General features: G+C 46.6%; 1 protein-coding gene across 2 annotated transcripts in view; it reads right to left on the bottom strand.

The window, feature by feature from the left end:
• Window positions 1–27,393, bottom strand: part of arhgef9a (Cdc42 guanine nucleotide exchange factor (GEF) 9a) — a 276,701-nt gene that overhangs the window by 88,651 nt on the left and 160,657 nt on the right. For both annotated transcript variants that reach the window (XM_072505604.1, XM_072505605.1), the window contains exon 7: window positions 23,640–23,771. In XM_072505604.1, the coding sequence (XP_072361705.1) occupies window positions 23,640–23,771 (132 nt within the window). The remainder of the gene's footprint in view (window positions 1–23,639; window positions 23,772–27,393) is intronic.

Below are 27,393 nucleotides of genomic sequence, written 5' to 3'. Positions count from 1 at the left end.
GATCCCCCCTCGCCCCTCCACAGGCCGCCCCCCCAGCGTTCACGCACCGCCCACGACTGCAGCGACCAGGTGTGGATGGCGCCGGGGGGAACCTGCCGTTTTGGCCTGGCCGCTCGGCCCATCCGGGCCTCAGAATCACGGGGGTGCCGGAGAATCGCCATTTTGGGTGTCTCTGGCGATTCTCCGGCCTGCGAAACTCGACCGGGCCGTTCCCGCCACTTGGGAGAATCGCGGGAGGGCGTCGGACCGGCGTCCCCGGAAATTTTGGCGGCCCAGGCGAATCTCCCAACCGGCGTGGGAGTGGAGAATCGCGCCCCAAATGTCTGCCCTGAGGTCAGATTTTTGGTCAGGGATGGGTTGAAACAGGAGTAAGGGCAGGCAACTCCAGTGACCAACCCCAGAAAGAATCTGAATGCCGTATGCAAGGCCTGCCTCTGTGCTCTGCACAGTGTTTAAATAAACAAAAAATATATTTTTTAAATCCTTCCAGCCCTCACATCTCATCTCCCCCCATGCACCCCCTATGACCCATCCATGCCAACCAATGATCCCATACACGGCCCCCATACCCCCTTAGTCAACTGAGTGGGGAAGTCGTGGAGTAGTGGTATTGTCATTGGCCTAGTAATCCCGGAAATCTAGGGGTGGTGCTCCTAGGAACCCAAATTTAAATCCCTCCACGGCAGATGGTGAAATTTGAACCCAATAAAATTTGGAATTAATGACCATGACACCATTGTCGATTGTCGTAAAAACCCATCTGGCTTGCTAAGGTCCTTAATTGTCAATCTTACACAGCTGGCCTACATGGGATTCCAGACACACAACAATGGGATTGACTCTTAAATACCCTTTGAATTAGCCTAGCAAGGGCAGTTAGTGATGGGCAATTAATGCTGCGAGCCAGCGACATCCACATCCTGTGAATGAATTTTTTGTTCCCCTCTACCCACCTCATTGCCCTCATACCCCATGTCAACTTAGTGCCAACTCATGCCCACCAAACTATGCCCACCATCCACCATCCTATGCCCTTACCCCCTCAAGACAACTCGTCTAATATCCTGGGACAGTTCTTTAACAGCTTTGACACTTCCTGAACAGTTTTGACAGGTTTGACAATTCTTGGCCAGCTCTTTAAGAGCTTGACAGTTCCAAAGAGTTTGTGTGTAAAAAGTAAATAATCATGTTCATTTTTAGCAATTCCCAAAGGAAGCCCTACCTCTCCGAAGGTGTGCCAGGGCACTATCCAAAGGGGTACCTTATCTCTCTAAAGGGATATCCTGGCTATCTAAAACCGTCCACCAAAATCAGACCACCTCTTGACTGTTCTAATCTCCACATTCCGGGATTCCACACTCCTAGTTTTCCAACATCCCACGTCAGTGGAGGCAGCTGGTGACATAAATGGCTAACTGCCTCTGTGAACTGTGCATGTGCGAACACCGGCCTGACTCCAGTCCCGCCCCCATGAAGATGGGAAATGCTGGCTTCGGGGTATTCAGTTATTTCCAGGATACTTGCCAAGATGGATCTGGGCCTCAATCAAGAAATGGTGTGGGAAAACTGAGATTTTTAAAATCAAAGATTTATGTATTGATATTTGAAAATCAAAGTGTAAAGGTATCTTCTCAGGGAAGATGACCCAAGGGGTGGGTTCTCTGCTGCTTGCTGCCAGTAGTGGAGATCCCGATCCAGTAGAGAATCAAGCATCGGGTTAAAGATGGGTACAGCACCAGGCACCAAACCCATTCCAATGCAGCGAGTTACATGTCCGCGCTGCCGGGAAGATGGAAATGAGTCATTAGCACTCATTTGCATCTGATTAATGGGCTGGAAGCCTGATTCTCCAGGCCCCAGTGGTGCTTCAGACCTCTCAGCCAGGATTCACATGGTTGCGGATTGGTGCAGGTATTTTCTAGTGTGGCCCTGACATGGTGAAATGAAATGAAAAATGAAAATCGCTTATTGTCACAAATAGGCTTCAAATGAAGTTACTGTGAAAAGCCCCGAGTCACCACATTTCGGCGCCTGTTCGGGGAGGCTGGTACGGGAATTGTACCCGTGCTGCTGGCCTTGTTCTGCTTTACAAGCCAGCTCTTTAGCCCACTGTGTTAAACCAGCCCCGTGATGACACAGTGGACAATGTGGTGGGTCAAGGGAGTTAGTGCATAACAGAGATGATCCCAAAAGTCCATCAGAAGGCTCCACTCCCCCCAGAATGCAAATCGTGCCTCCCCACCTCACCACCTCACCACCAGCCACCACAGTGCCCCCAGCAGGCACCCAACAGAGAGTCGCATCTGACTCTCCCCAGCCTCCCATCAGATCCCGTCACATCAGAGATCCATCTAGTAGAAACTCCCATCAGACCCCAACAGAGACTCCATCAGAGACCCCGCCCATAAAAGCCCCTCATCAGAGTCCTCTGCCTGAAAGCTGAAGATCAGACATGGCAGTAGGGTGAAAAAGCACTGAACTTTCACGTACCTTTTCAGAACATCTGCTGCCTCAGACACAAGTGTTCAAAGCAGCAACTGTTACAAGTGCCAGAGGTTTCCTTAAATGTCCAGTACACTTCAAAGGGCTTGAAATCCCTTGACTGCCTTTGAAATCCAGATCTTCCAATCAATTTCGCACGAGCTCCCATCAATGCATAAATTTGCATTGAAAAGGAGAGGGAATTGCTCCTGGGTGCCACTCTAGTACCAGCAGAGACCAAGAGCGATTCTACTCTGGCAGGAGCACTTAATTAATTTAATTTTTTAATGATCTTTATTGTCACAAATAGGCTTACATTAACACTGCAATGAAGTTACTGTGAAAAGCCCCGAGTCGCCACATTCCGGCCCCTGTTCGGGCACAGAGGAAGAATTCAGACTGTCCCTGTGAAGCAACAGTGCTACCCACTGTGCTCCCATGCTGCCCATCAGTTTCCAGAATGGAGAATCCAGCCCCAAGACTAAATGAGAAAACGAGTCTTCTCAGGAAATAATTTCAGGTAAAGCTAAATTTGGATTTTAGAAGTTTGAAGATGAAAGGGGAAGACTTTAAAAGTTTTGAAGTCATTGGGAAAGAACGACTAGTGTTTGTGGTCAGCATCAAAGGGATGGTGTTCACCCCTGACCTTGAGACATTAGCCCACAAAGATTAAGCGGGCTTTGGGCAGCATGGTCAGCACAGGCTTGAAGGGCCGAAGGGCCTGTTCCTGTGCTGTACTTTTCTTTGTTCTTTTGTTCTTTAAAGCATGTACTTCTGCTATTTTGATGTGACGTTGAAGTTGGCACTATCTGCGGCACCTGACAACAGCAAACAGGCTGATCAACCAAAGAGATTGAAGAATGGTCATAGACAGCAAAGCATGAAGTAAAAATCAGGGGTTAAAACATATTTGATCAGAGGTTAAAACATGTTTAATCATTTTATATAAGGCAAAGACATACACATGGGATTAAGGTAAAGGCTGAAAGATAAACAACATGGAAAAAATTAATTTTTACAATTTTAAAAATCATTCAATTCAAATGAGACTCTGCACTTATAAAATTATCAGGGCCAGAAAGGTTGCTCATCATTAATGATGACTTAGTACACCATTGTTACCCGGGCAAATGAAATGATTCACAAGCCAATCTAGATGAGGGCTGGTGTCCATACGTGAAGGACAACACCTATCTCCAATCATCCATTATTAAGTAGCAGGGGGAAAGGTATTCCCTTAGTGATACTGATAGCATCGCAGCACAGCTGTGTGGACAGCTGTAAAGTTAATCAGCACGGGCGCAGAATATGCTGCACTGCAATCACATCTTCAGTCATCTTAACTTGTCAAGCCATCGGGAACAAATATGCAAAATCGAGAGAATGAGGCTGGCCAAGTACAATCCATCTCCACTGTACTCATGCGCAGGTGTTTCTTGGGTGCACAACTTGTGGACTCCTTCACACACATCTCTTTATATCCCAAAATCCATTCCCTTAATATTAACCAAACACTAAGGTATCTTGCGAGCGAGACAAATAAAAAGGAGAAACATTAGCTTGGAACCTACAAACTCTGCTTGACAAAGACCACAGCTCCAGAGCCCTGCTCAGAATTGGTCCGGTTTACAGGGACCTATCACGATACAATATTAAAATTGCTCGTTTAAGCGACTCCCACGCAGCAGAGGATGGCCTACTCCATAGAAACACAGAAAATAGAAGCAGGAGGAGGCCACCCGGCCCTTCGAGCCTGCTCTGTCATTCATTATGATCACGGCTGATCATCAAGTTCAGTATCCTGATCCCGCTTTCCCTCCATTTCCCTTGATCCCTTTCGCCCCCATGGGCGACATGGTAGCACATTGGTTAGCACTGTTGCTTCACAGCGCCAGGGTCCCAGGTTCGATTCCCGGCTTGGGTCACTGTCTGTGCGGGGTCTACATGTTCTTCCTGTGTCTGCGTGGGTTTCCTTCGGGTGCTCCAGTTTCCTCTCACATGTCCTGAAAGATGTGCTGTTAGGAAATTTGGACATTCTGAATTCTCCCTCCATGTACCTGAACAGATGCCGGAATGTGGCGACTATGGGCTTTTCACAGTTACTTCATTGCAGTGTTAATGTAAGCCTACTTGTGACAATAAAAAATATTATAAAAATTATAATTCCTCCTTGGAATTATGCAACGTTTTGACCTCAACTACTTTCTGTGGTGAAGACATTTCTCCACAGATTCACTACTCTCTGGGTGAAGAAATTTCTCCTCACCTCAGTCTTACCCCTTATCCTCAAACTATGACCCCTAGTTCTGTACTCCCCCACCATCAGAACATTCTTTCTGAATCTACCCTGTCTAATCCTGTTAGAATTTTGTAGGTTTCTAGGAGATCCCTCTCACTCTTCGAAACTCCAATGAATATAATCCTAACCGATTTATTCTCTTCTCATATGACAGTCCCGCCATGCCAGGAATCAGCCTGGTAAACCTTTGTTGCACTCCCTCCATAGCAAGAAAAGCTTTCCTCAGATAAGGACACCAAAAGTGCACACAATACTCCAGGTCTGGCCTCACCAATGCCCTATACGACTGCAGTAAAACATCTCTATTCCAATACTTAAAACCTCTCGCTATGATTTACCTTCTTTACTGCCTGCTGTACCTGCACGCTTACTTTTAGTGATGCAAGGACTTGCTGAGTATCCACCTCTCTCAATTTACACCCATTCAAATAATAATCTGCTTTCCTATTTTTGCTACCGAAGTGGATAACCTCACATTTATCCACATTATACCGCATCTACCATGCATGTGCCCACTCACTCAGCCTGTCCAAATCCTGCTGAAGCATCTCTGCATCCTCCTCACAGCTCACCCTCCGACCTAACTTTGCATCATCTGCAAATTTGGAACCATACATTTAATTCCCTCATCCAAATCATTAATATATAATGTGAACAGTTGGGGTCCTAGCACAGATCCCTGCAATATCCCACTAATCGCTGCTTGCCAATCAGAAAAAGACCCATTTAATCCAACATTTTGCTTCCTGTCTTCTAACCACGTTTTATCCATCTCAAGGCACGACCCATAATCATAGAATCATAGAATTTACAGTGCAGAAGGGGGCCATTCAGCCCATCGAGTCTGCACCGGCCCTTGGAAAGATCACCCTATTTAAGCCCCACACCTCCACCCTATCCCCATAACCCAATAACCCCACCTAACCATTTTTTTGGGACACTAAGGGCAATTTTGGAATAGCAAATTCACCTAACCTGCACGTCTTTGGACTGTGGGAGGAAACCGGAGCACCCGGATGAAACCCACGCACACACGGGGAGAACCTGCAGATTCCACACAGACAGTGACCCAAGCCGGGAATCGAACCTGGGACCCTGGAGCTGTAAAGCAACTGTGCTAACCACTCTGCTACCGTGCTGCAATACGCTTTAACTTTATATATCAATCTGCTATGTGAGACCTTGTCGAAAGCCTTCTGAAAGTCTAACTAAACCACATCCACCAGTTCCCCCTGTTCAAGTCTACTAGTTACATTTATAGAGCTCTAGAGCTTACAACAGGCTATACATTCTTCTGGTGAGAGGTGAGAGGCAGGCGCTGGTTTTGCTATCAAGTTTGACATTGCATAAAGCTTGGGTACTCTCCCTAGGAGCAAAACGATTGTCATGACATTACCCTCTTGTGAACAACAAGAATGTGACAATAATGAGCAGTTCGTGCAAACACTCCAATAATGACTCGTCCTGAGGATATCAATGGCAAATTCTATGAGGGCCTGTACAGAGCTATGGCAAATAATCTACAGGAGGATAAACCCATTGTGACAGGAGACTTCAATGCAAGGATAGGAGCTAACTATCAGGCTTAGGATGGCGTCCTAGGGAATTAAGATGTGGGAAAATGCAACGGCAATACTATGCTTCTCTTGAGCCCTTGTACCCACTGGAATATGGCAATCATAAAGGTCATTTTTAGACAGAAGGCAATGCATAGAAACATTTGGATGCACCCAAGATCTAAACACTGGCATAAGACTGGCTTTAATTTTACATGTAAGAGCAATATAAAAAAATGTTACGATCACCAGGGTTATGAGAGGAGCAGTGTTTTCTCCAGACCACAGGATGCTACCCTCCAAGATGAAATTTACAATCTCACTGAAAAGAAGACCAACATGTGCTAGAACCCCAAGAAAGTTAGATGTGCAGGAACTGGCATCCCCACAGTGCTGAGAGTAATTCAGACTCGGATTTGAGAAAGTCCAAGAGATGGTTTTGAAGTGGCATCGCCAAGCTCAACAGCTCTGGAAACTGCCAATGACGTCCAGGGAACACAGAAAAGGAACCACTGGGTCATCTGGACTCGAAACGTTAACTCTTTTTCTCTCCCTACAGATACTGCCAGACCTGTTGAGGTTTTCCAGCATTTTCTCTTTGGTTTCAGATTCCAGCATCCACAGTAATTTGATCTTATCACCAAGATTGGCATGATGAAAACAATGATCAAATTAAGGAACTGAGAATTAAGGAGAAAAATGCAGTGTCGCTTTGAAACAAGGATTCATCCATTGCTCCAGGAGAGCAAATGGAACCTGCAGCAGAAACTGCACAAGATGCAAGGTGGGACAAAGGCAGAACTTCAGTCTATACTGATTAGCACAATGTGAGGAATTTTCGCAAAAGCCCTGAAGACTGTATGTAGTCTTTTCTCACACGGCTACTCACTTCTGCTCAGCACTGACGAAGAATCTCTCCTGATGGAGAGGACAATTATCAAAGAGCAATGGGGTGAGCATTTTAGAGGTGTGCTTATCAGCCCATCCACCACAAATGTGGCAGCTGTAGGCAAACTTCCAGACTGGCCCAAACGATAAAAGCTGGACAGCAAAACCTCTGTTGCGGAGGTTGACAAAGCCATCAGGCACATACCGTCATGGAAAGCTTCAAGCTCCAAGCCCTGGAGAAATTTACAAATCTGGGGGGCCCTAGCTACCGTCAAACTTACACAATTATATCCCACAATGTGGGATCAACAAATCATTCCCAGGAGTTCAAGAATGTCACGATTGTTCACTTGTACAAAGAAAAAGGACAGAAATCTGTGTGTTGCAACCACGGAGGAGTCTCACTCTATTAGATTTGGGCAGAAGTTTTACTCGACAGACTGGCAAGCCACATAGCAGAACGTGTACTGCCAGGAAGTCAAAGTGAGTTCATGAATGGCAGCGGCACTTGCATTCAGCAAACACAAGAGAAATGCCATTAACAGCAGATGGGACTCCACTGTCCCTTTGTTGACCTGACAAATGCCTTTGACACAGTAAATAGAGCGGCCTTGTGGAAATTCTGAGCCAAACTTAGATGTTCTGATAGAGCCGTAAATCTGATACAGCAGTTTCACAGTGGAACAATGGCCAGTCAATGTGGTGAATTCATTGACTCCTTTGACGTAACAAGTAGTGTGAAGTAGGGGTGTGTCATGGCCCCTTGTGCCCTTCAGTATATTTTTTGTTGCCATGGATTCTGGGGTATTTGATAAATGTTGATGGAATACTCACCCAATTCACACCAGATGGCAACCTCTTCAACCTGAGGTGACTGAAATCCTCAGTGAAGGTATCAGGGGTGATGATATGGGAAATGCTGTTTTGCGATGACTGTGCCTGGTGTCACCTTGTGAGCATGACCTTCAAAAGCAGCTGACAACTATGAATTAACTGTCGGCTTAAGGAAGACAGAGATACTCCCATCAACTACCACCAAAGTCAGACTATACACCACCCACTATATCTATTAATGACACAGCCCTGAATGCTATAGTTAACTCCACCTATCTCGCAAGCACAATCTCCAGAAGCGGCTGCATTGACAGTGAGTGAAACATAGAATTGGCAGAACAAGTTCAGCATTTTCCCATTTACACTAGACACTGTGGAGGAAATGAGCAACTTGCTGTGTCCAAAGCTGTGAACCCGCCTTCCTATATGCCTGTGAGACATGGGCCTTTTGTGCTCCTCTGAAGATTTTGGGGTGGGGGGATGGGGAACGTGAAATTGCATGGACAGGATTACCACTGCCACCACGCCTGCCCCTACTTGGACGCAATTTCATGGTGGGACAGCAGTGCCTCGGATAGGAAGCCCGGCCTTGCCCCTATTAAAGTCCATAAGTGGCCACTTAATGGTCAGTTAAGGGCCTTTTCCTATCCAGCTTCAGTTTTCAGGCTGGTAAGCGCCGGGTATCTCAAGGTGGGAAACCCAAAAGGCAAGAACCTCAAACATGGACAGGAAGGGTGTGCGTATGTGTTGGTGTGGGGGGGGGGGGTGCGCCTCCATTGGAATCCCCGTTCTGACCAGGTGCACCTCCACACATGGACCAGACCACTACTCCCCCCCCCCCCCACCTCCGACCACCCACTCATCCCTCCCCACCCCACCCACCACAGCCTCCCAGGGCATTCCCTACCCAGGAATCCTGCTATTTACCTCACATCGGTTCCCTACTCTTAGTCCCAGGCAGAGCGCTGCAGTGCCTCTTTCGGCCACTGCGGCATTGTGCTTTCAGAGGCTGGAGAGCTGTCGGCTAATCGCAATGGTTTTTTACCGTGAGAATACTGTGTTAAAACTTGAAGTTCACGTCAAATCATGTCGATTGTACCTACAAAGACTGCAACAGCATTCTGTGGAGGAACAGGGTATTACTGACATCAACCTCCGGATACACGTGTTTGTATGTGCGGATACTAGAAGCTGCTGTTAGTTATACAGAATAATAGCAGTGATGCTGACAGATTCACTGTCAATATGGCTGCAAATTCCAGGCTGACATGCTCGTGCGAGCAACTGTGAGGAGTCTTGATTTCAAGTGTTTGGACGCACAAAGCAGACAAATGGACGTATGAAGCGGTTTAGGAGGAGGAAGGAGGAAAGTTCAGAAAAGCTTTGGTGGCAGCAGTATTGTTGAGTGAAAAATAGCATGGCCCCAGTTGACAGCATGGGGCAGACTCATGCACTTATCATTCTGTGGCACTCAATGAGGGCAGTGTTTCATGGAGGTGGTGGTGAGAGCCCCAAGTTGCCTCTTTTAGGGATTCCTGCCAGATTAAGGTTCACTCAGGCACTCAATTGGACAGTGGCAGGTCTTCCCCAGGATCAAGGATCCCAGGGACAGAAGTCCCGCCTTCTAAGAGCAGCTGGTCAATTATGGGGTGCGATGGCTGCTGCCAGTACAACACCCACCAGAAGATGGTATCATCGCTGGGTCCCAGGCCACAGGTGAGTGATAGCAGGAATGAGATCATCAGGTTGGGTCATGGGGGAGAGGGGTTGGCAGCAAGGGCAGGATGGTGGGTGCCAGCAGGCAAACCCCTCCCCTTTTCTGATGCTGGATTTCTCGATCTGGCACTGAGTGCCTTTGAATGAGGGATACCCTCGGAGCCCACAAGCAACTCTTTTCTTACTTCCTGCTAATCCCCATACTGGATTAGAACCTATGGCAGCAGCATGAAAGCCTTGTATGGGCACTGGCTAGACACTTCAGGGCCTCAATAGCTCCTGGAGAAGGTAGGCCATCCACAGCATTCCTGCCTTGGACCAAGTCAGGGTGGAAATCCACAACTGGCAGGCACTGTGGCACAGTGGTTAGCACTGCGCCCTCACAGCTCCAGGGACGCGGGTTCAATTCCGACCTCGGGTGACTATCTGCATGGAGCTTTGCACTTTCTCCCCATGTCTGCGTGGGTTTTCTCCAGGTGCTCCAGTTTTCTCCCACAGTCCAAAGCTATGGTTAGGCGGATTGGCCATGCTAAATTGCCCCTTAGTGTCCAATAGGTAGGTGGGGTTACTGGGTTAAGGGGATAGGGTGGAGATGTGGGCTTAAGTAGGGTGCTCTTTCCAAGGGCCGGTGCAGATCCGATTGGCCAAACGGCCTCCTTTTGCACTGTAAATTCTATGATGCTTCTATGAACTGCCAACCTCCAGCCTGGTTATATGCCAACAATGTCCCCACCACCCCTGCCACCAAACTCACCATGGGGAAGGCATGAAATTCCATCCTGAATGTTTCAACACTTTACACAAATAGAACACCTAATGCCAGCAAATAATAAGATCTGTGCTGATGCATTCAGAATAACTTCTGGAAGACATATAATTTTAGGCTTCTGTGAAATTCAACTGGAACAAGTAATGCAGTTTAACAAAATAAATCCAAATTAGTTCGTCTACAGAAGGAAAATCAATCCGAGGAAATCAAGTCAGATAAATTGAACTGGAAGTCAGTTAGCCTACAGAAATTGAAAATAGATGAATTGTAAATTTAACCAATTTCCATGTCTTTGAATTTAGAAAGCGAATCTCAAAATTCTGTTCGAACACAGCGGGATGTTTATTTTTTAATAAGGTCGTCATCACTCAGGACTCGTGGATGTTTTTTTGACACAAAGCCTGATATACTGTTCTGGTCACTGTGAAGGTGAGAGATTCAAATGCTCACAGAAGAGCCACAAGGCTAATGCCCATAGGCCTCAGGAGACTGAATCATGAGGTAAATTTGGAGAGACTTGGGCTTTTTAGCCTTCAGTGTAAGTATCTGTTAGCAGGTGAACTAATAGATGCAGAAAGATGGTAACTGACATGGAACAGGTAAATCCCATTTACAACAAATTAAATTCGAAGAGGACAAGGATTCATAGGCTCATGCTAGTAAAAAGTAACATGAGGGTTGATGTCAGAGGGTGGTTCTTTTCATACAAAGGGGGGATCAACACTTGGAAAGTTCAGGGAATAGCAGTGGGAGGAAGAAATCTTGGAATAATTTGAAGAAAAAAATGGATGCAACACTGGGAAGAATAAGGTTGGTCTGGGTGGAATAAGATGGACTGAGGCCCGCCTCCTCCTCATTGGTAAGGATCACTGATCTCTTTGCTTTTCTTTCTAATCATAATCTTTATTAGTGTCACAAGTAGGCTTACATTAACACTGCAATGAAGTTACTGTGAAAATCTCCTCGTCGCCACACTCCGGCAGAATGTCCAATGCACCTAACAAGCATGTCTTTCGGGACTTGTGGGAGGAAACCGGAGCACCCGGAGGAAACCCATGCAGACATGGAGAGAACATGCAGAGTCCACACAGACAGAGCCCCAAGCCAGTAATCGAACCCTGGAGCTGTGAAGCAACACATAGCACATAGAACATACAGTGCAGAAGGAGGCCATTCGGCCCATCGAGCCTGCACCGACCCACTTAAGCGCTCACTTCCACCCGATCCCGGTAACCCAATAACCCGTCCTAACCTTTTTTGGTCACTAAGGGCACTTTTATCATGGCCAATCCATTTAACCTGCACGTCTTTGGACTGTGGGAGGAAACCGGAGCACCCTGAGGTAACCCACGCAGACACGGGGCGAACGTACAGACTCCGCACAGACAGTGACCCAGCAGGGAATCGAACCTGGGACCCTGGCGCTGTGAAGACACAGTGCTAACCACTGTGCTACCGTGCTGCCCACTAACAGCTATGTCCCAAACTTGGATTTAATGAGATGCAAAGGCAGTCCTGAATTGAAATGTTGAGCAGGTTGGGTCTTAACTCATTGGAATGTAGAAGAATGGGAGGTAATCTTATCAAAATATATGCAACTTTAAGGGGGCTTCACAGGCTAGACGCTGAGTGGATGTTTCCCCTTGTGGGGTAATCTAGAATTTAGGAGCACAGTTTCAGAATATGGGGTATCCCATATAAAATGGAATGAGGAGGACTGTCTTCGCTTAGGGGGTCATTAATCTTTGGAATTTTCTCATCTGGATAGCAGTGGAAATTGGGTTATTGAATGTATTCAAAGCTGGCAGATTTTTGATCTACATGGCAGTCCAGCATTATGGGGAACAGGCAGGAAAGTGGAACTGAGGCCTTAATCCGTCAGCTATAATCTATTGAATGGCAGAGGAAGCGCAAATGGCCAGGTAGCCTACATCAGCTCCTATTTCTTCTGTCTTTGTGTTTGTAAAGCCTTTCCAATGGTCATACAAAATAGCACTTCGTTGATTGTGTTGATGCTGATTCTGGTGATTTTTCCAAACTGGCACAAGCCTATATTAATCCCACCGACGAGCAATTAATAAGTGTTCTGACACGGAGAACTACGAATTTGGTTTTGTAATAAACAGCCATTTTTTTCCTGGTATGAGAAATGAAAAATTGAAAGAAAAATAAATCTGGTTTTCCGGTGTGATATTTTTCATCTGGCCCACAGGTGGGACACATGCATTCATTCAAAGGGAAAATGGTTTGATTCTAAATATGCAAAACAGATGGCTGGCACAGCCATTTTAAAAATCCATGAGTGGGCCATTTTGTACATACACACAGTCCACTTGTAAGTGCTCCACCCCAGTTCAGGTTGGAACTGAGCAAGGATGTCCCTAGTTTCAACATTGTTTTATTCTAATTCACTGCTGAGAAAAACTGTGGCATTCCCCATTGTCAAATGTTAAAGGTTGCTCAATGAAAAGCTGATCTGTGTTGTATAGTATGGAAGGGTTTGTAGGTGAGTATCTCAAGGCTGAGCATGAATTTTGTAAATTGTCTTTAACATAGTAATATGTCCCAAGGCACCTTCAGCACGTGCAGAGTATACAAGGCAGAAATTAGGTCTGGAAATAGTCTCATATAAATGCTTTATACACATATTAGATTGCTCTCTTTGCTATTTTAATTAAATCACCAGCCTGTTTAAAATTAAACATTTAAATAAATGGATTAAGAACTTGATGAAATAGCAGAAAGAAATGAATATGTTTAATATGTTATGATGTGGAGATGCCGGCGTTGAACTGGGGTGAACACAGTAAGAAGTCTTACAACACCAGGTTAAAGTCCAACAGGTTTGTTTCAAACACTAGCTTTCGGAGCACTGCTCCTTCCTCAGGTGAATGAAGAGGTACGTTCCAGGAACATATATACAGACAAATTCAAAGATTTTTGGGTTCACCGGGAATGCCTCGCTCTTGCCCAGGTTGAGTGTGTAGCCCGAGAAGGCCCGAACTCTTCCAGGAGCTTCATGATTACTTTCCGACCATTCTGTTGGTCTGAGATGTAGAGGCGCAGGTCATCCGCACAGAGTGAGACTCTGTGCTCTCTGCCTCCTCGTCGGATACCCCTCCAGTTTTTCAAACACACAGAGCAATTGCCAAAGGTTAGTATGCCAGGGTGAACAACAGCGGGGATAGTGGCCATCCCTGCCTTGTGTCTCTGTGCAGCTGGAAGTATTCAGAGCTGGTGGTGTTGCTCTGAACACTTCCCTTGGGAGCAATAGACAGGAATTTCACCCACAAGGTGAACCCAGTCTCTCGCCCAAACCGCTCCAGTACCTCAATGAGGAACTGACATTCGACTCTGTCAAAGGCCTTTTCTGCCTCCAGGGAGAAAATCACCTCTGGTGTTCTCTCCCCGGGTGGGGTCATTATTATATTCAGCAGCTGCCTGATGTTCTCAGTTAGCTGTCTACCCTTGACAAAGACCTTGGTGGTCTGCTCCTCTGCAACCACCAAGATCCATTATATTAAGTACCAATCGTCCAGTAAAGTGGCCATTAATTGCTCACATAAAGGCCTCAACTGGCATTGCATAGGAAAACCCTCCCTTGAACTTTTCTACCACAGCGATAATTGGGGCATGGAAACATAGGCACTTGGAGCAGGAATAAGCCATTCGGCCCTTTGAGCCTACTCCACCATTCAATATGATCATGGCTGATCCTCTAGCTCAATGCTATATTCCTGCTTTCTCCCCATATCCTTGATGCCATTAAAATTTAAAAACAATCTATCTCTTTCTTGAATACATTCAGTGACATGGCCTCCACAGCTTTCTGTGGGAGAGAATTCCACAGGTTCATTACCATTTGAGTGAAGAATTTTTCCTAATCTGAGTTTTTAAATGGTCAACCCCATATCCTGAGACTGTGTCCCTGGTTCTAGATTCCCCAACCAGGGAAAACATCCTCCCTCCATCTAGTCTTCCCAGACCCGTGAGAATTTTGTACGTTTCAATTAGATCTCCTCTCATTGAGGCTGCACAGTGGTTAGGATACCTGTAGCCCACCCACGCACCCCCCCCCCCCCCCCACCTCCTTGCACAATCCAGAGGGCGGCCAAACCGCCACCCTGCACCATATGCCAGTTGTCATGGCTGGGTGCCCTGGCCACCAGCTACCCACCCCCTGGGCTGCATGCATCGGACTATCTAACACTGTCATCTCCTGTTTTTCCACTCCCCTCAGGAGAAGGTCGCACATAACCGCCAGGTGAGGAAGAGAAGTGGAGGGAGACCGCTGGATCTGCAGCACCTGAGTGTGGCAGAGCAGAGGCCCTGGACGTGGTCGGCAGCCCGAAGCGAAGGGAGGTCACCGGGGTGGAGTTCGGCCGCGGGTGAGGTAGTGAGACGCTGCAGAGTTGCTGTTCCCTCTGACACGTGTATCAATTCCCCCCCAACAACAGCCCCACAGTACCCTCACCCCCACACCATCCTCAGCCCCACCCTTCCTCTCACCCCCACCACCCGTACTCCCACCGGCCTGCAGTCTATTCATGCGTCTTCTCCTGCGTCTTGCGGGATCTGCTGGAGATGGGGTGGGACCATCTGGTGGCCCCCGCCCCAGCCAGTGCCACAGCCGAGCCCCGGCGTGAGGTGAGCACTGACGATGAGAGCAGCTTGGACGGCAGCATTCGGCCCAAGACTCAGGACACCCCAGAGCTCGAGTCTGAGGATGCCACTGATTTCCCGTCACAGCTGTCTCCAACACTCTCCCCCAACCCAGAGATAGGCAGCTCGGTTGGGCACTTTAGTGAAGAGGCTCCTGTGACACGATCTGCACCACACAGCTGATCCGGCACAGCAAGTGGAGGTAGGAACTCCCGAGGGGGCGTAGAAACGGAGGGCAGGCTGGCGCAGGAACTAGCTGTCATTCAGACGGGTTTCGGGCTTCTGGAACGCACAGTCCCATCAATTGTGGAGATGCAGTCGCAGAGTCAGGGATTACATGAGAGGTTGTTGGCGAGCAGGTGCAGTTGGAAGAGTCCAACCGTGTGCAGGAACAGGAGGTGGTGCCGACCATGCGTGTCACCCAGGCCAACACCACATGGATGGTGTCCTCGGTGGAGGCATTGGGGTGACGGTTGTGGCTGTGGATCAACATGTCCAAGGCCTGGGGCATTCTGTGCAGGTGCTGGCCGACGCCCAGGACAGGGTTGCCACCTCACAGACAATCATGTGCAAGAGACACCTGGAAATTGCAGCAGCACTTCTGAATGCGGCCCAGTCACAGCAGGCAATGTCGGCAGCATTGCCCAGGCACTGGCCAATGTGGCATAGACACAGAGGGAGGTGGCACAGTCAATGAGTGATGTGGCGCAGTCCCAGATGGAGATGGTCCACTCCCTGTGCTCTATGGCCGTGAGCGTGCAGACCCTGGCCGAGACCAGAGTGGACCTCCAGGACTAGCAGTGGCAGGGGAGCCTCAGGGGATAGCTCCGCTTGCACACCCATCCCACGGAGTAGCTCGGGGGCCACCGGGCACCTTGAGGGAGGAGGAGGTGATGGGGCCCATGCCAGTGACTCCCACAGGGGAGGTGCCGGAACACTACAGCACCACAAACTACCACCCCACCCTACTCCTGTCCTGGTAGGTAGCAGGCAGAACAGGACAGCATCGGGTCACATGTGAAGCCCGAGCAACAACCTGGTCTATCCAGGCCCGGTCTCTGCAGAAGGCGGCTACCATCAGGGACCCAGGTCGCATTGTGGGAATCACAGCAGGCTGCCTCTGTTCCTACTGTGCTGTCTGGGGATCCATCTAGACATAGCGCTAGGGTCCATAAGATCAGAAAGCTAGACACCAGTTAAGTTGGCATTGGGGGCTGGGGAGGATAAAGTGTCCATGCCCCTGACCAGTCCCTTCGCCCCCAGTCGGTGAACCTGGAGGCGATCAGAGCGTACCATGCGCGTTGGCCCAGGCGCACATGTTGTGCGGCTCCCGTGCTTGCCACGACCGCAGTGGATAACCCACATCACCCAGGGGCCAACCCCCTGGGATGTGGAGCATGGTGTTAGGTGTGTGTCTCGATCATGTCAGGAATCGTTGAGTGTGGCATGATGTGCATGATTGAAAGCTCATGGTCACATATCAGCTGCACGTTCATCCAGTCGGACATCTTTCAGTTTGTGTAGAGCGGCCTGTCATCTGCAGGAGCTTGTAGGAGGACATGCATCCCATCAATCACCCCCTGGACCCGGAGCATGGCAGCGCTGGCGTCGAACCCCATTGCCCGTGCATCCTGGTGGGCTGTGTCCACATTGAAACAAATGTATTGAGTCGCCTTGGTGTATAGGGCCTCCGTGATGGTGCGGATGCACCCATGCACCGAGGTCTGTGAGACCCTGGACAGGTCCCCATTTGGGGCCTGGAAGGACTGCATAGCGTAGACGTTCAGGGCGACTGTCACCTTGACGACCACCGGGAGTGGGTGTCCTCCCGAATACGCCCGTGATGCCAGGTGCGCCATAATCTCGCAGAAATATCGCACTGTCTCCCTGATCAGCCGGAGTCTTCGATGGCATGCCCAGTCTGGTAGGTCCTCGAATGAACCAGCGACTCCTTTGCACGGCCTGATGGGCAGCTGGCTCTCCATCCTGTCGGCTGCCTCCTGTTCCTCTGCGGCACACTCCGCTGCTGCAAACTCCGCTGCTGCAGCTTCCTCCTCGAGTAGCTCCAGCTCGTACAGCCGCAGGGCATTCCCCAGGGCTGCGGCGTCTAACAGGAAGGCAACCAGTGCTGGTTGATTTCAAATATCCACTGTCTGCATGGGGTGAAAGGCCGACATGTTAGCATGGTACGTGCCCCCGTGCCCAACCAGGTCGACCGAGCTACATGGTGGCCCTGGTTGGCACTCTGGGCTCTGCCCCTGCATGTCCCGCTCCCTCCGTATCCGTATCTCTGGCCCTATCGACTCCACAATTCCGTCCAGTTTTATGTCGCCAGCAAACTTGGAAATGTTACATTTGATTCCCTCATCCAGGTGATTTATATATAATGTGAACAACTCGGGCCCAAGCATTGATCCCTGCGGTATTCCTGCTTGCCACTTGGAAAAAGATCCATTTATTCCCCCTCTCTGTTTCCTGTCTGTCGACCAATCCTTAGTCAATGCCAATACATTACCCCGATCCTATGTGCTTAAATTTTCCCACTAACCTATTATGAGGGACCTTATCAAAAACCTTTTGAAAGTCGAAATATACCAATCCACTAATCTATTCTACTGCTTACATCCTCTAAAAACCCCAGTAGATTTGTTAAGCCTGATTTGTCTTTAATAAACCCATGCTGTTTTTTTCCAATCTTGTTCGTGCTCTTTAAATGTTCTTCTATCACATCTTTTATAATAGACTCCAGCATTTTCCTCACTCCTGGGGCGAAATTCTCCTACCCGCCCCGCCACATTTCTGCCCCGACCGGCCAGCGGGAGTCTCCGTAACACCGGCCGGTCAATGGGGTTTACCATTGTGGGGCAGCCCCACGCCGTCGGGAAACCCCTGGGCGCCGGCAAAACGGAGACTCCCGCCGGCGGAGAATGACGCCCCTGATGTCAGACTAACTGGTCTGTAATTCTCCCTTTTTTATCTCCTTCCATTTTTAACTAGTGGGGTTACATTTACCACCCTCCAATTTGTAGGAGCTGCCCCAAAATCAATCGAATTTTGAAAGATGACTACCAATACATCCACTATTCCCAGGGTCACTTCTACTCTGAAATGTAGATTATCAGGCCCTGGTGATTTGTTAGCCTCTAACCCCCATTAACTCCCCAGCACCATTTATTTCTAATACGATTTCCTTCAATTCCATCCTCACACTAGACCCCCAACATTTCTGGAAGGTTATTCGTGTCCTTTTTTGTGAAGAAAGAACCAAAGTATGTGTTCAATTCTTCTGCCACTTCTTTATTCCCCATTTAATTTCCCCGGCTTCTACAATTGTCTTTACTAATCTTTTTCGCTTCACATATTTATAGAAGCTTTTATAGTCAGTTTCTATGTTCCCTCCAATTTAATCTCATACTCGATTTTCTCCCTCTCCAACAAATATTTTGTCCTCTTTTGCTGGATTCTAAAGTGCTCCCAAATCTCAGACTTGCTGCTTTTTCTGGCAATTTTACATGTCTCCTCTTTGGATCTAATATTTATTTTGTATGCCTTGGTTGAGCCACCTATCCTCTTTTATTAGGCGTCAGACCGGAATGAATAATTGTTATAATTCATGCACATGTTCTTTAAATATGAACCATTACCTATCCCGTGAGGTTCCCCAATCTATTCTTGCCATTTGCAATTCATACCCTCAAAGTTCCCTTTATTAAGATTCAGGACCTTAGTTTTAGAATTGACGACTTCACTCTCTACCTTAATGAAGAATTCTATCATATTATGGTGGCTCTTTCCCAAGGGATTCCACTCAACAAGATTGTTAATTAATCCTTTCTCATTGCACAGCACCTAGTCTAGGATAATCTATTCATGGTTGGTTCCTCAAATATTGGTCTAAAACCCATCACGTATACATAGAACATAGAACATAGAACGATACAGCGCAGTACAGGCCCTTCGGCCCACGATGTTGCACCGAAACAAAAGCCATCTAACCTACACTATGCCATTATCATCCATATGCTTATCCAATAAACTTTTAAATGCCCTCAATGTTGGTGAGTTCACTACTGTTGCAGGTAGGGCATTCCACGGCCTCACCACTCTTTGCGTGAAGAACCTACCTCTGACCTCTGTCTTATATCTATTACCCCTCAGTTTAAAGCTATGTCCCCTCGTGCCAGCCATTTCCATCCGCAGGAGAAGGCTCTCACTGTCCACCCTATCTAACCCCCTGATCATTTTGTATGCCTCTATTAAGTCTCCTCTTAACATTCTTCTCTCCAACGAAAACAACCTCAAGTCCATCAGCCGTTCCTCATAGGATTATCCCTCCATACCAGGCAACATCCTGGTAAATCTCCTCTGCACCCGCTCCAAAGCCTCCACGTCCTTCCTATAATGCGGTGACCAGAACTGTACGCAATACTCCAAATGCGGCCGTACCAGAGTTTTGTACAGCTGCAACAGTACCTCATGACTCCGGAACTTAATCCCTCTACCAATAAAGGCCAACACTCCATAGGCCTTCTTCACAACCCTATCAACCTGGGTGGCAAATTTCAGAGATCTGTGTACATGGACACCTAGATCCCTCTGCTCATCCACACTTCCAAGAACTTTACCATTAGTCAAATATTCCGCATTCCTGTTATTCCTTCCAAAGTGAATCACCTCACACGTCTCTACATTAAACTCCATTTGCCACCTCTCAGCCCAGCTCTGCAGCTTATCTATGTCCCTCTGTAACCTGCTACATCCTTCCACACTGTCGACAACACCACCGACTTTAGTGTCGTCTGCAAATTTACTCACCCACCCTTCTGCGCCCTCCTCTAGGTCATTGATAAAAATGACAAACAGCAACGGCCCCAGAACAGATCCTTGTGGTACGCCACTTGTAACTGAACTCCATTCTGACCATTTCCCATCAACCACCACCCTCTGTCTTCTTTCAGCTAGCCAATTTCTGATCCACATCTCTAAATCACCCTCAATCCCCAGCCTCCGTATTTTCTGCAATAGCCTACCGTGGGGAACCTTATCAAACGCTTTACTGAAATCCATATACACCACATCAACTACTCTACCCTCGTCTACCTGTTCAGTCACCTTCTCAAAGAACTCGATAAGGTTTGTGAGGCATGACCTACCCTTCACAAAGCCATGCTGACTATCCCTGATCATATTATTCCTATCTAGATGATTATAAATCTTGTCTCTTATAATCCCCTCCAAGACTTTACCCATTACAGACGTGAGGTTCACCGGTCTATAGTTGCCGGGGTTGTCTCTACTCCCCTTTTTGAACAAAGGGACCACATTTGCTATCCTCCAGTCCTACACTCAAGGATTTCCCCTTCCACTGTACCATTGCTAGTTTGGTTTGTCCAATCTGTGTGTAAATTAAAGTCACCCTTATTGTATGTATCTCTGATTTTTTGTTTAATACCTTCCCTTGTAAATATACTACTGTTTGAGGGCCTATAGACAACCCCCGACAAGATTTTCTCCTCTTTGGTGTTTCTTATCTCCATCCATACAGATTCCACATTGCACAGAGATGGGAAGGCAGTAGACTCCTCACCCTGCACCCTCTTTCTAAATTAAATGCCCACTCCCCCTCCAAATGCTCCTTGAGGAGAGTATTAAATTCTGCCCTATGTGTTTTGTCTAGTTACGATTCTGGTAAATGGTGACCTCCCCACCCCGCGCCAAAGATGTTGATTATGTGGGATTCAGTAATGGTGATGCTATTGAATGTCAAGAGGAATTGATTAACTTTTATCTTGTAATCATCATTGCCTAGCAATTGTGATGGCACACATGTTACTTGCCACTTATCACTCCAAGCCTGAATGTTGTCCAGGTCTTGCTGCATGAAGTGATGGGCTGTTTCAGTGAGCGCAATTCAACCAAAACATTTCTATGTCCAGCCTCCTGGCACCTGCAGATACGGGACATCTTTCCTACTGGCCATTCCTCTACCAAGGCCTCTGTGCAGCATCCCAAAACCTCAGATACCACTCTTTCACGTGTTATGTCATTCCTCATCGTTTCTCAGGTTACGTTCACTTCATTCACGACTGCCAATACCTGCCCCAATCTCAATGTATTTCTCATTTCAGGGGTGTATGGTAACTTTTAGTAGCACAGGCAAATGGTGTTAGGATTCTAGGCCCCCTGCTGGTGCATGCAGTCAAAGCACAGCACGGATCTAGCACTGGCTGCATGCAACAATCACTCAAATGCATATAATTGCTGTGCTGCTTGCTTTATAATGAACGGGGGTTAATTGTGTGTCATGATGCCTGTGCCTTTTTTCTAGGTCGATCCAATTTGGGACCTGCACCCAACCCCACCCCCGCCCCCACCCCATTCCTGGAAGAAAAGGAGTGTAAATTAGGGAAAATGGAACTAACCAAACTACAAATTATCAGAGCACATCATTAGGAAGTCTTCAAACTATTATCCTTGTTTAAAATTTCAAGAAATATTAGCCTCTCAAATCAGTGTTCATCTTTCCTGTAACTCACTGTTTCAATCTCCCAGGTTTCTGTCCTTGCTACACAAAACCAAATTCACAAATTACATCATCAATAGTTCTGACAGTGACCCAAATTTTTCAGACAACAGAGGATCAGCCCCCGCCATCCGGAGAGTTGATGGAGAACACACGCCTGCCAATGTCAACAAGACTGATGCCATTTTACCCTCAAATGAGTGTTGATTGGCAGGAGACAGAACCTCTGTCCATCACAGGGCTTAAGTGCCGCTTTAGAGAAGTGCCAGCCAATCACACTGACTGACAGCTCTCCAGGTACCCCAGGCACAGCGCTGCATTGGCTGGAAGAGGCACTGCGCAACGTGCCTGAGGCTAAGTATCAGGCAACAGAAACTAGGTAAGTGGTAGGTGTCCCGGCAAGGAGAGGGCTGGGGGACACCTGGTGAAGGCTAATTGGGATCCTGGGGAATAGGCCGAGGAATATCTGGAAGTCTCCGGGCCTACAAGGGAGGGCACTCACCATCGGAAGGGTGCAGACTTCTAGCCTCACCCTTAACTGATAGCTTGAGCACATCACCAGCTATTCAACCGTGACAGGCAGTGTAGCACACACGAGGCGAGATGTAGAGAACTTCAATCGAGGCTTTATTGAGCAGACTTGTTCCCCAGCAGCTCAGTCACAGAATGCAGCTGCGGGGAGTAAACCGGGTTCTTATACCCCGCCTATCTGGGTGGAGCCCAGTAGGCGGCAGATCCAATCAGGACCCAGCATCTGTCCTCCAATAGCTCCTCGGCATTCATGGTGTACCGTATTACACCTAATACATACCACCACAGGCACATCAGCCAAACAGATTGCAAGACTCTCAGTGACTTCCCTTTCTCTTGAAAACTGAAGGCAACAGGACCATATCAGAGGCCAGTAGCATACCTCCATGTCCTAACCCTAATGAAGGAGACACTGCTGGCTCCTGGAAGTCCTGCAAGGCCATTTGCAATTTCCTCCAATGTAAATCAGCGGCACTTCTCCTCCTCCTTCTTCCAGCAGATTTTCCTGCCCTGTGGTCTCTCTGTTCTCCAAGTCTTGCTATATTCCAAGGGAAAAACCTGCTATTGCATCCATATCTGGGAGCAACTGGTCATGCAAAAATCTTGGAGTCAGTCAGAATTCATTCAAAACTTTCCACAACAATGCCTTTAGACTTTGACAGCTGTAAACCACTACAGAAAACACCAAATATTTATAAAATCACAGTAACAGAAGAAAACAGCCAGCATCTAACCTGTGGCCAGTTGATGATCTCTTTAAAAAGTTTGGGATCCTAACTCCTCCTGAATACATGTGCAGTTAGTTGTCCAATGTTAAGAGAGGGTGTTAGCTAGAGCACTGAGTTCCAAAATGGCACCATTGGCATCTAATCAACATTACATGCTGATTGACATGATGATCTGCCTACATAGAAAACCTAGCGGACAATCACTGTGAGCGCTAACCAATATGATGATCAACACGAATCACCCCAGAACAGTATGATGTACCATGGATGCTATTCTAGAGCTTTAAGGACACTCAAAGAGTCAACAAAGTGGCCGCGACTGAATGCAATTGCTAACCCACAGATATGTCCTTGGACACAGTCCCTCAGATACCAGCAGACTGTTGTCACCTCATCCAGGGGATGCTTCATCAGCAGGGGTCAATGGATAGAAAGCAGGATATGTTTTATGCAGACATGCACTAAGGCTAATTGTAGCACTTCAGCTATTGCTCCAGCTGGTATCAGATGCTGTGAGGATAGTGGTAGCTTTGAAATTTTGTATGTGTGAACTCAAATAGTCGAAGCGCTTTCTTTATTCAAACTCACCTCAAATTCCCACCATAACCAGATAGCCGGAAAACATAGAGGATCAACAACAATACTGTCTTACCTTTTTACACATCACCAATTGATGGTCAAATAAGAAGAATGTCCTCTGTTGGCTCCGCCCATAAGGCTGGTAAATCCATGTCATCTCCCCAGAATAGATCAACTCAGAGCTCCTGTCCAGAACATCGTCACCCTTAAAATATATTAAAAGAAAATCTCAAAAAACAACTTGTGACTTACTAAGCTTCCATATTTCTCTAATATTAGAGGGTTGGTAGCCTGGAAGATTTGTAATAGTCACCTATCCAATATGATCCAGTTCAATGCTTGTTTAACTATTAATTCATATGGGGTAGAAACCAATCCAAATTGAAACTATTTTGTTTGCAATGTGGGTTAATGCCAATGAACAAGGATGCTTGAAAAACATCTAACTGGAAAGGGTTGGGCTATTTTGCAAAACGGGCCACAGGTAGGTAAGTAAGTGAGGAAACAAACAGATGTTTTAGGACCCGTTGGGAAATTATTGCCCAATGAGCAGGTACTTGGTCTGAAATGCTCAGTCTTTCTTGGCTAGAATGTGGGCTTGGAATCAGCACCATGTGAAAAGGTGAGGTTTAGTAATATTTACCCTATAATTAGTGAATATTTGTCAATCAATCAACACCATTAAACGAGATGATCAGGTCATTTTCACATTGTCTGTTATGGGAGCTTGCTGTATAAATGCTCCAGGTCATATTTTCTACATTACAACATAAACTACACATCAAAAGGATTTAATTGGCTGTGAAGTGTTTTGAGACTCTGAAGTCATGAAGGGCACCACATTAGCTAAAGTTTTTTGGGGGTAAATGTTTTTTTAAAAATTTAGGTGGGGTTCGGTGGTGTATTTTTCCAACTCCATTTTTAATTTTCCCTAACTCACCCATCCCACACCACCATATCCCCACTCCCAGCAGTCACTTAAGGCCACTGCAGTGAGGTAGGTGGCCTGAAATACATTCATGCAGAAGAGTAGCTTCCCATGGAGGTGCGACAGGACACGGTCAGCTCTCCCAGATTTTTGGCTGGCCTCGCGTTTTCAGGTATGATCACATGTTGTGGCTATGTGACTGCCTTCACATCCAAGACCAAACACCAACAAATCTCTCTCCCAAGAATTTTTTGAATTGGATCAATCAGGCAGCCACTGGACACAAAACATCAATCTATATTTCATAGATCAATGCTGTTTCATCAGATATTCAATCCATTCTAACTTTGGAAATGCACCCAGTTGTCTATTTGCTAAATCAGTCTGAGGCCATTATGCTGAATTGTAAGTACTCTGGTCAAGGCCCACCTTGAGCACCGATGGTGTTAGTTCTGATCACCAAGGCACAAGTAACCATCAAATTCTGGAGGTGTCCCGGGAACTGTTACAATCTGATCGCTAGTGTCAAAAGACTGAATTAAGAACAAGGATGAGAAAAACTCAAGCTTTTTAGCCTTTGAAGAGATAATTAAGAGGAAACTTTATAGCTGTGTAATGAATACTGGGGTATAAATGCATTAAAGAAGAAAATTAATCATTCACAAAGGGCTGATGATTCTTTACCACCCAGAATGACTTTATTTCCCACTGAGTGGAATAAAAAGGATTAGTTCAGAGCATGGTTTTAATGTAGCAACTGAAGTTCAAACTGGTAAAAGGCATGTTCAGAACTGGCGTCATGAAGCACGATGAGCTTAGGGTAGTTGCCAGCTAGGGTAATAGAGGCAAAAAAGTTGGAGTAATTCAGACGTCGGTTAGACATGATGATAAGAAGACCGTAAGGATGTGTTAGATAGGTTGAAAGGCTTCTGTCACTTGCACTAATCTTTCTGATATCCTTCAAGTGCCTTCCTGTTAATTTCATGCAGAACCTTTTACGTTTTGTCTGAAAAAGCTTCTTTTCAGAAATGAGAGATTGCACAAATTATCCCACACATATCACAATTGTGAGCTGGCCCCAACCCCGGAGAGTTTGATAGAGTCGTTGAGTTTTTACAGCACGGAAAGAGGCCCTTCAGTCCAACATGTTCTTGCCAGACATCAAGCACCTATCCACTCTAATCCCATTTCCAGCACTTGGCCTGTGGCCTTGTAGGCTATGGCATTTCAAGTGTTCACCTAAATACTTCTTGAATGTTGCGAAGGTTCACACCTCTACCGCTCTTTCAGGCAGTGAGTTCCAGATTCCAAACACCCTCTGGGTGAAAAAGCTTTTCCTAACATCCCCTCTAAACCTTCTGCCCCTTACCTTAAATCTATGTCCCCTGGTTATTGACCCCCTCCGCTAAAGGGAAAAGTTCCTTTCTATCCACACTATCTATGCCCCTCATAGTTTATGCACCTCAATCAGCCCCCCCCCCCCCACTCCCTCAGCCGTCTCTGCTCCAATGAAAGCAACCCCAGCCTATCCAGTCTCTCTTGATAGCTGAAATGCTCTAGCAGAGGCACATCCTGATGAATCTCCTCTCTACCCTATCTAGTGCAATCACTTTCTTCCTATAGTGTGGCAAGCAGAATTGCACATAGTACTCCAGCTGTGGCCTAATGAGCATTTTATACAGCTCCATCATAACCTCCCTGCTCTTTTATACTCTATGCCTCGGTAATAAAGGCAAGTATCCCATATGTTTTCTTAACCACCTTATCTACCTGTCCTGCTGTCTTCAGGGATCTATGGACATGCACACCAAGGTTCCTCTGATCCTCTGTACTTCCTAGGGTCCTACCATTCATCCTATATATTCCCTTGCCTTCTTAGTCTTTTAGGATCATTGAATCATTACAGTGCAGGAGGCTATTTGGCCCATCGAGTCGGTCCCGACCCCCTACCTCGGCCCACTCCCTTGCTTGATCTCCGTAACCCCACCTAACCTGCACATCTTTGGACATTATGGGGCAATTTACCATGGCCAATCCACTGAACCTGCTCATCTTTGGACTGTGGGAGGAAACGGGAGAACCCGGAGGAAACCCACACAGACACAGGGAGAACGTATAAACTCCACACAGACAATCACCCACGGCCGGAATTGGACCCAGGTCCTTGGCGCGAGGCAGCAGTTTAACAATTTTATAATGATATTTGAATATTTGGAGACTCGATTTAAAGTGAAAAATCTCAATTTAGCAACAAGAGGGCAAAAATGTGAAACTTGTGCCTTCATGAAATAAAAGCAAGAAAAAATTGGAAAACATCGACTAAAAACAAAAATGGCATTCAAATAAAGTGTCCATACCTTGGGAGATTCTCAGATCTTTGAATGTTTGAATATTTTCGTAAGTGAAGTAATAAGTGAAATGAGTAGCAAAATGTAAATAATGGCTTTGTTTTTACAAGCGTTAATGTTAGCATTATTTTTACAATTTAGATATAAAAACAGCCACAGAGATTTTGACTCCATGTAATTTCAAACCCTGTTATTAGCACTAATTTTTGATTTTGTATTGAGGACAACATTTTTTAAATCTTTCAGAGGAATGACAATGCCCAAATGTAGCCATAAATAAATGCCGAAAATAGAAAAATTGAAATGAAAAAAACTAATTATAGGGTTATTTGCATCCAAGTATGGTTATAAGTTTATGGCAAAACAGAAATAATTTTTTTTTCAAAATTCAGGAAAGCTTTCCGTGAGACGATATGGTTAGTATCACATTTGCAGCCAGAAATTTTAATGTTTCTGTTTCTGTGAACCTATGTTTTATAGACTATCCTATTATTCGAAAGTCACTTTTTATGCAAAATAAATTATAATTACCCAGTAGTTTCTTCCACCCC

This window comes from Scyliorhinus torazame, chromosome 5 (genome assembly GCF_047496885.1).
Source record: "Scyliorhinus torazame isolate Kashiwa2021f chromosome 5, sScyTor2.1, whole genome shotgun sequence".
NCBI lineage: Eukaryota > Metazoa > Chordata > Chondrichthyes > Carcharhiniformes > Scyliorhinidae > Scyliorhinus > Scyliorhinus torazame.
The sequence above is the reverse complement of the archived record's forward strand: the minus strand, read 5'-3'. Positions and strand labels throughout refer to the sequence as shown.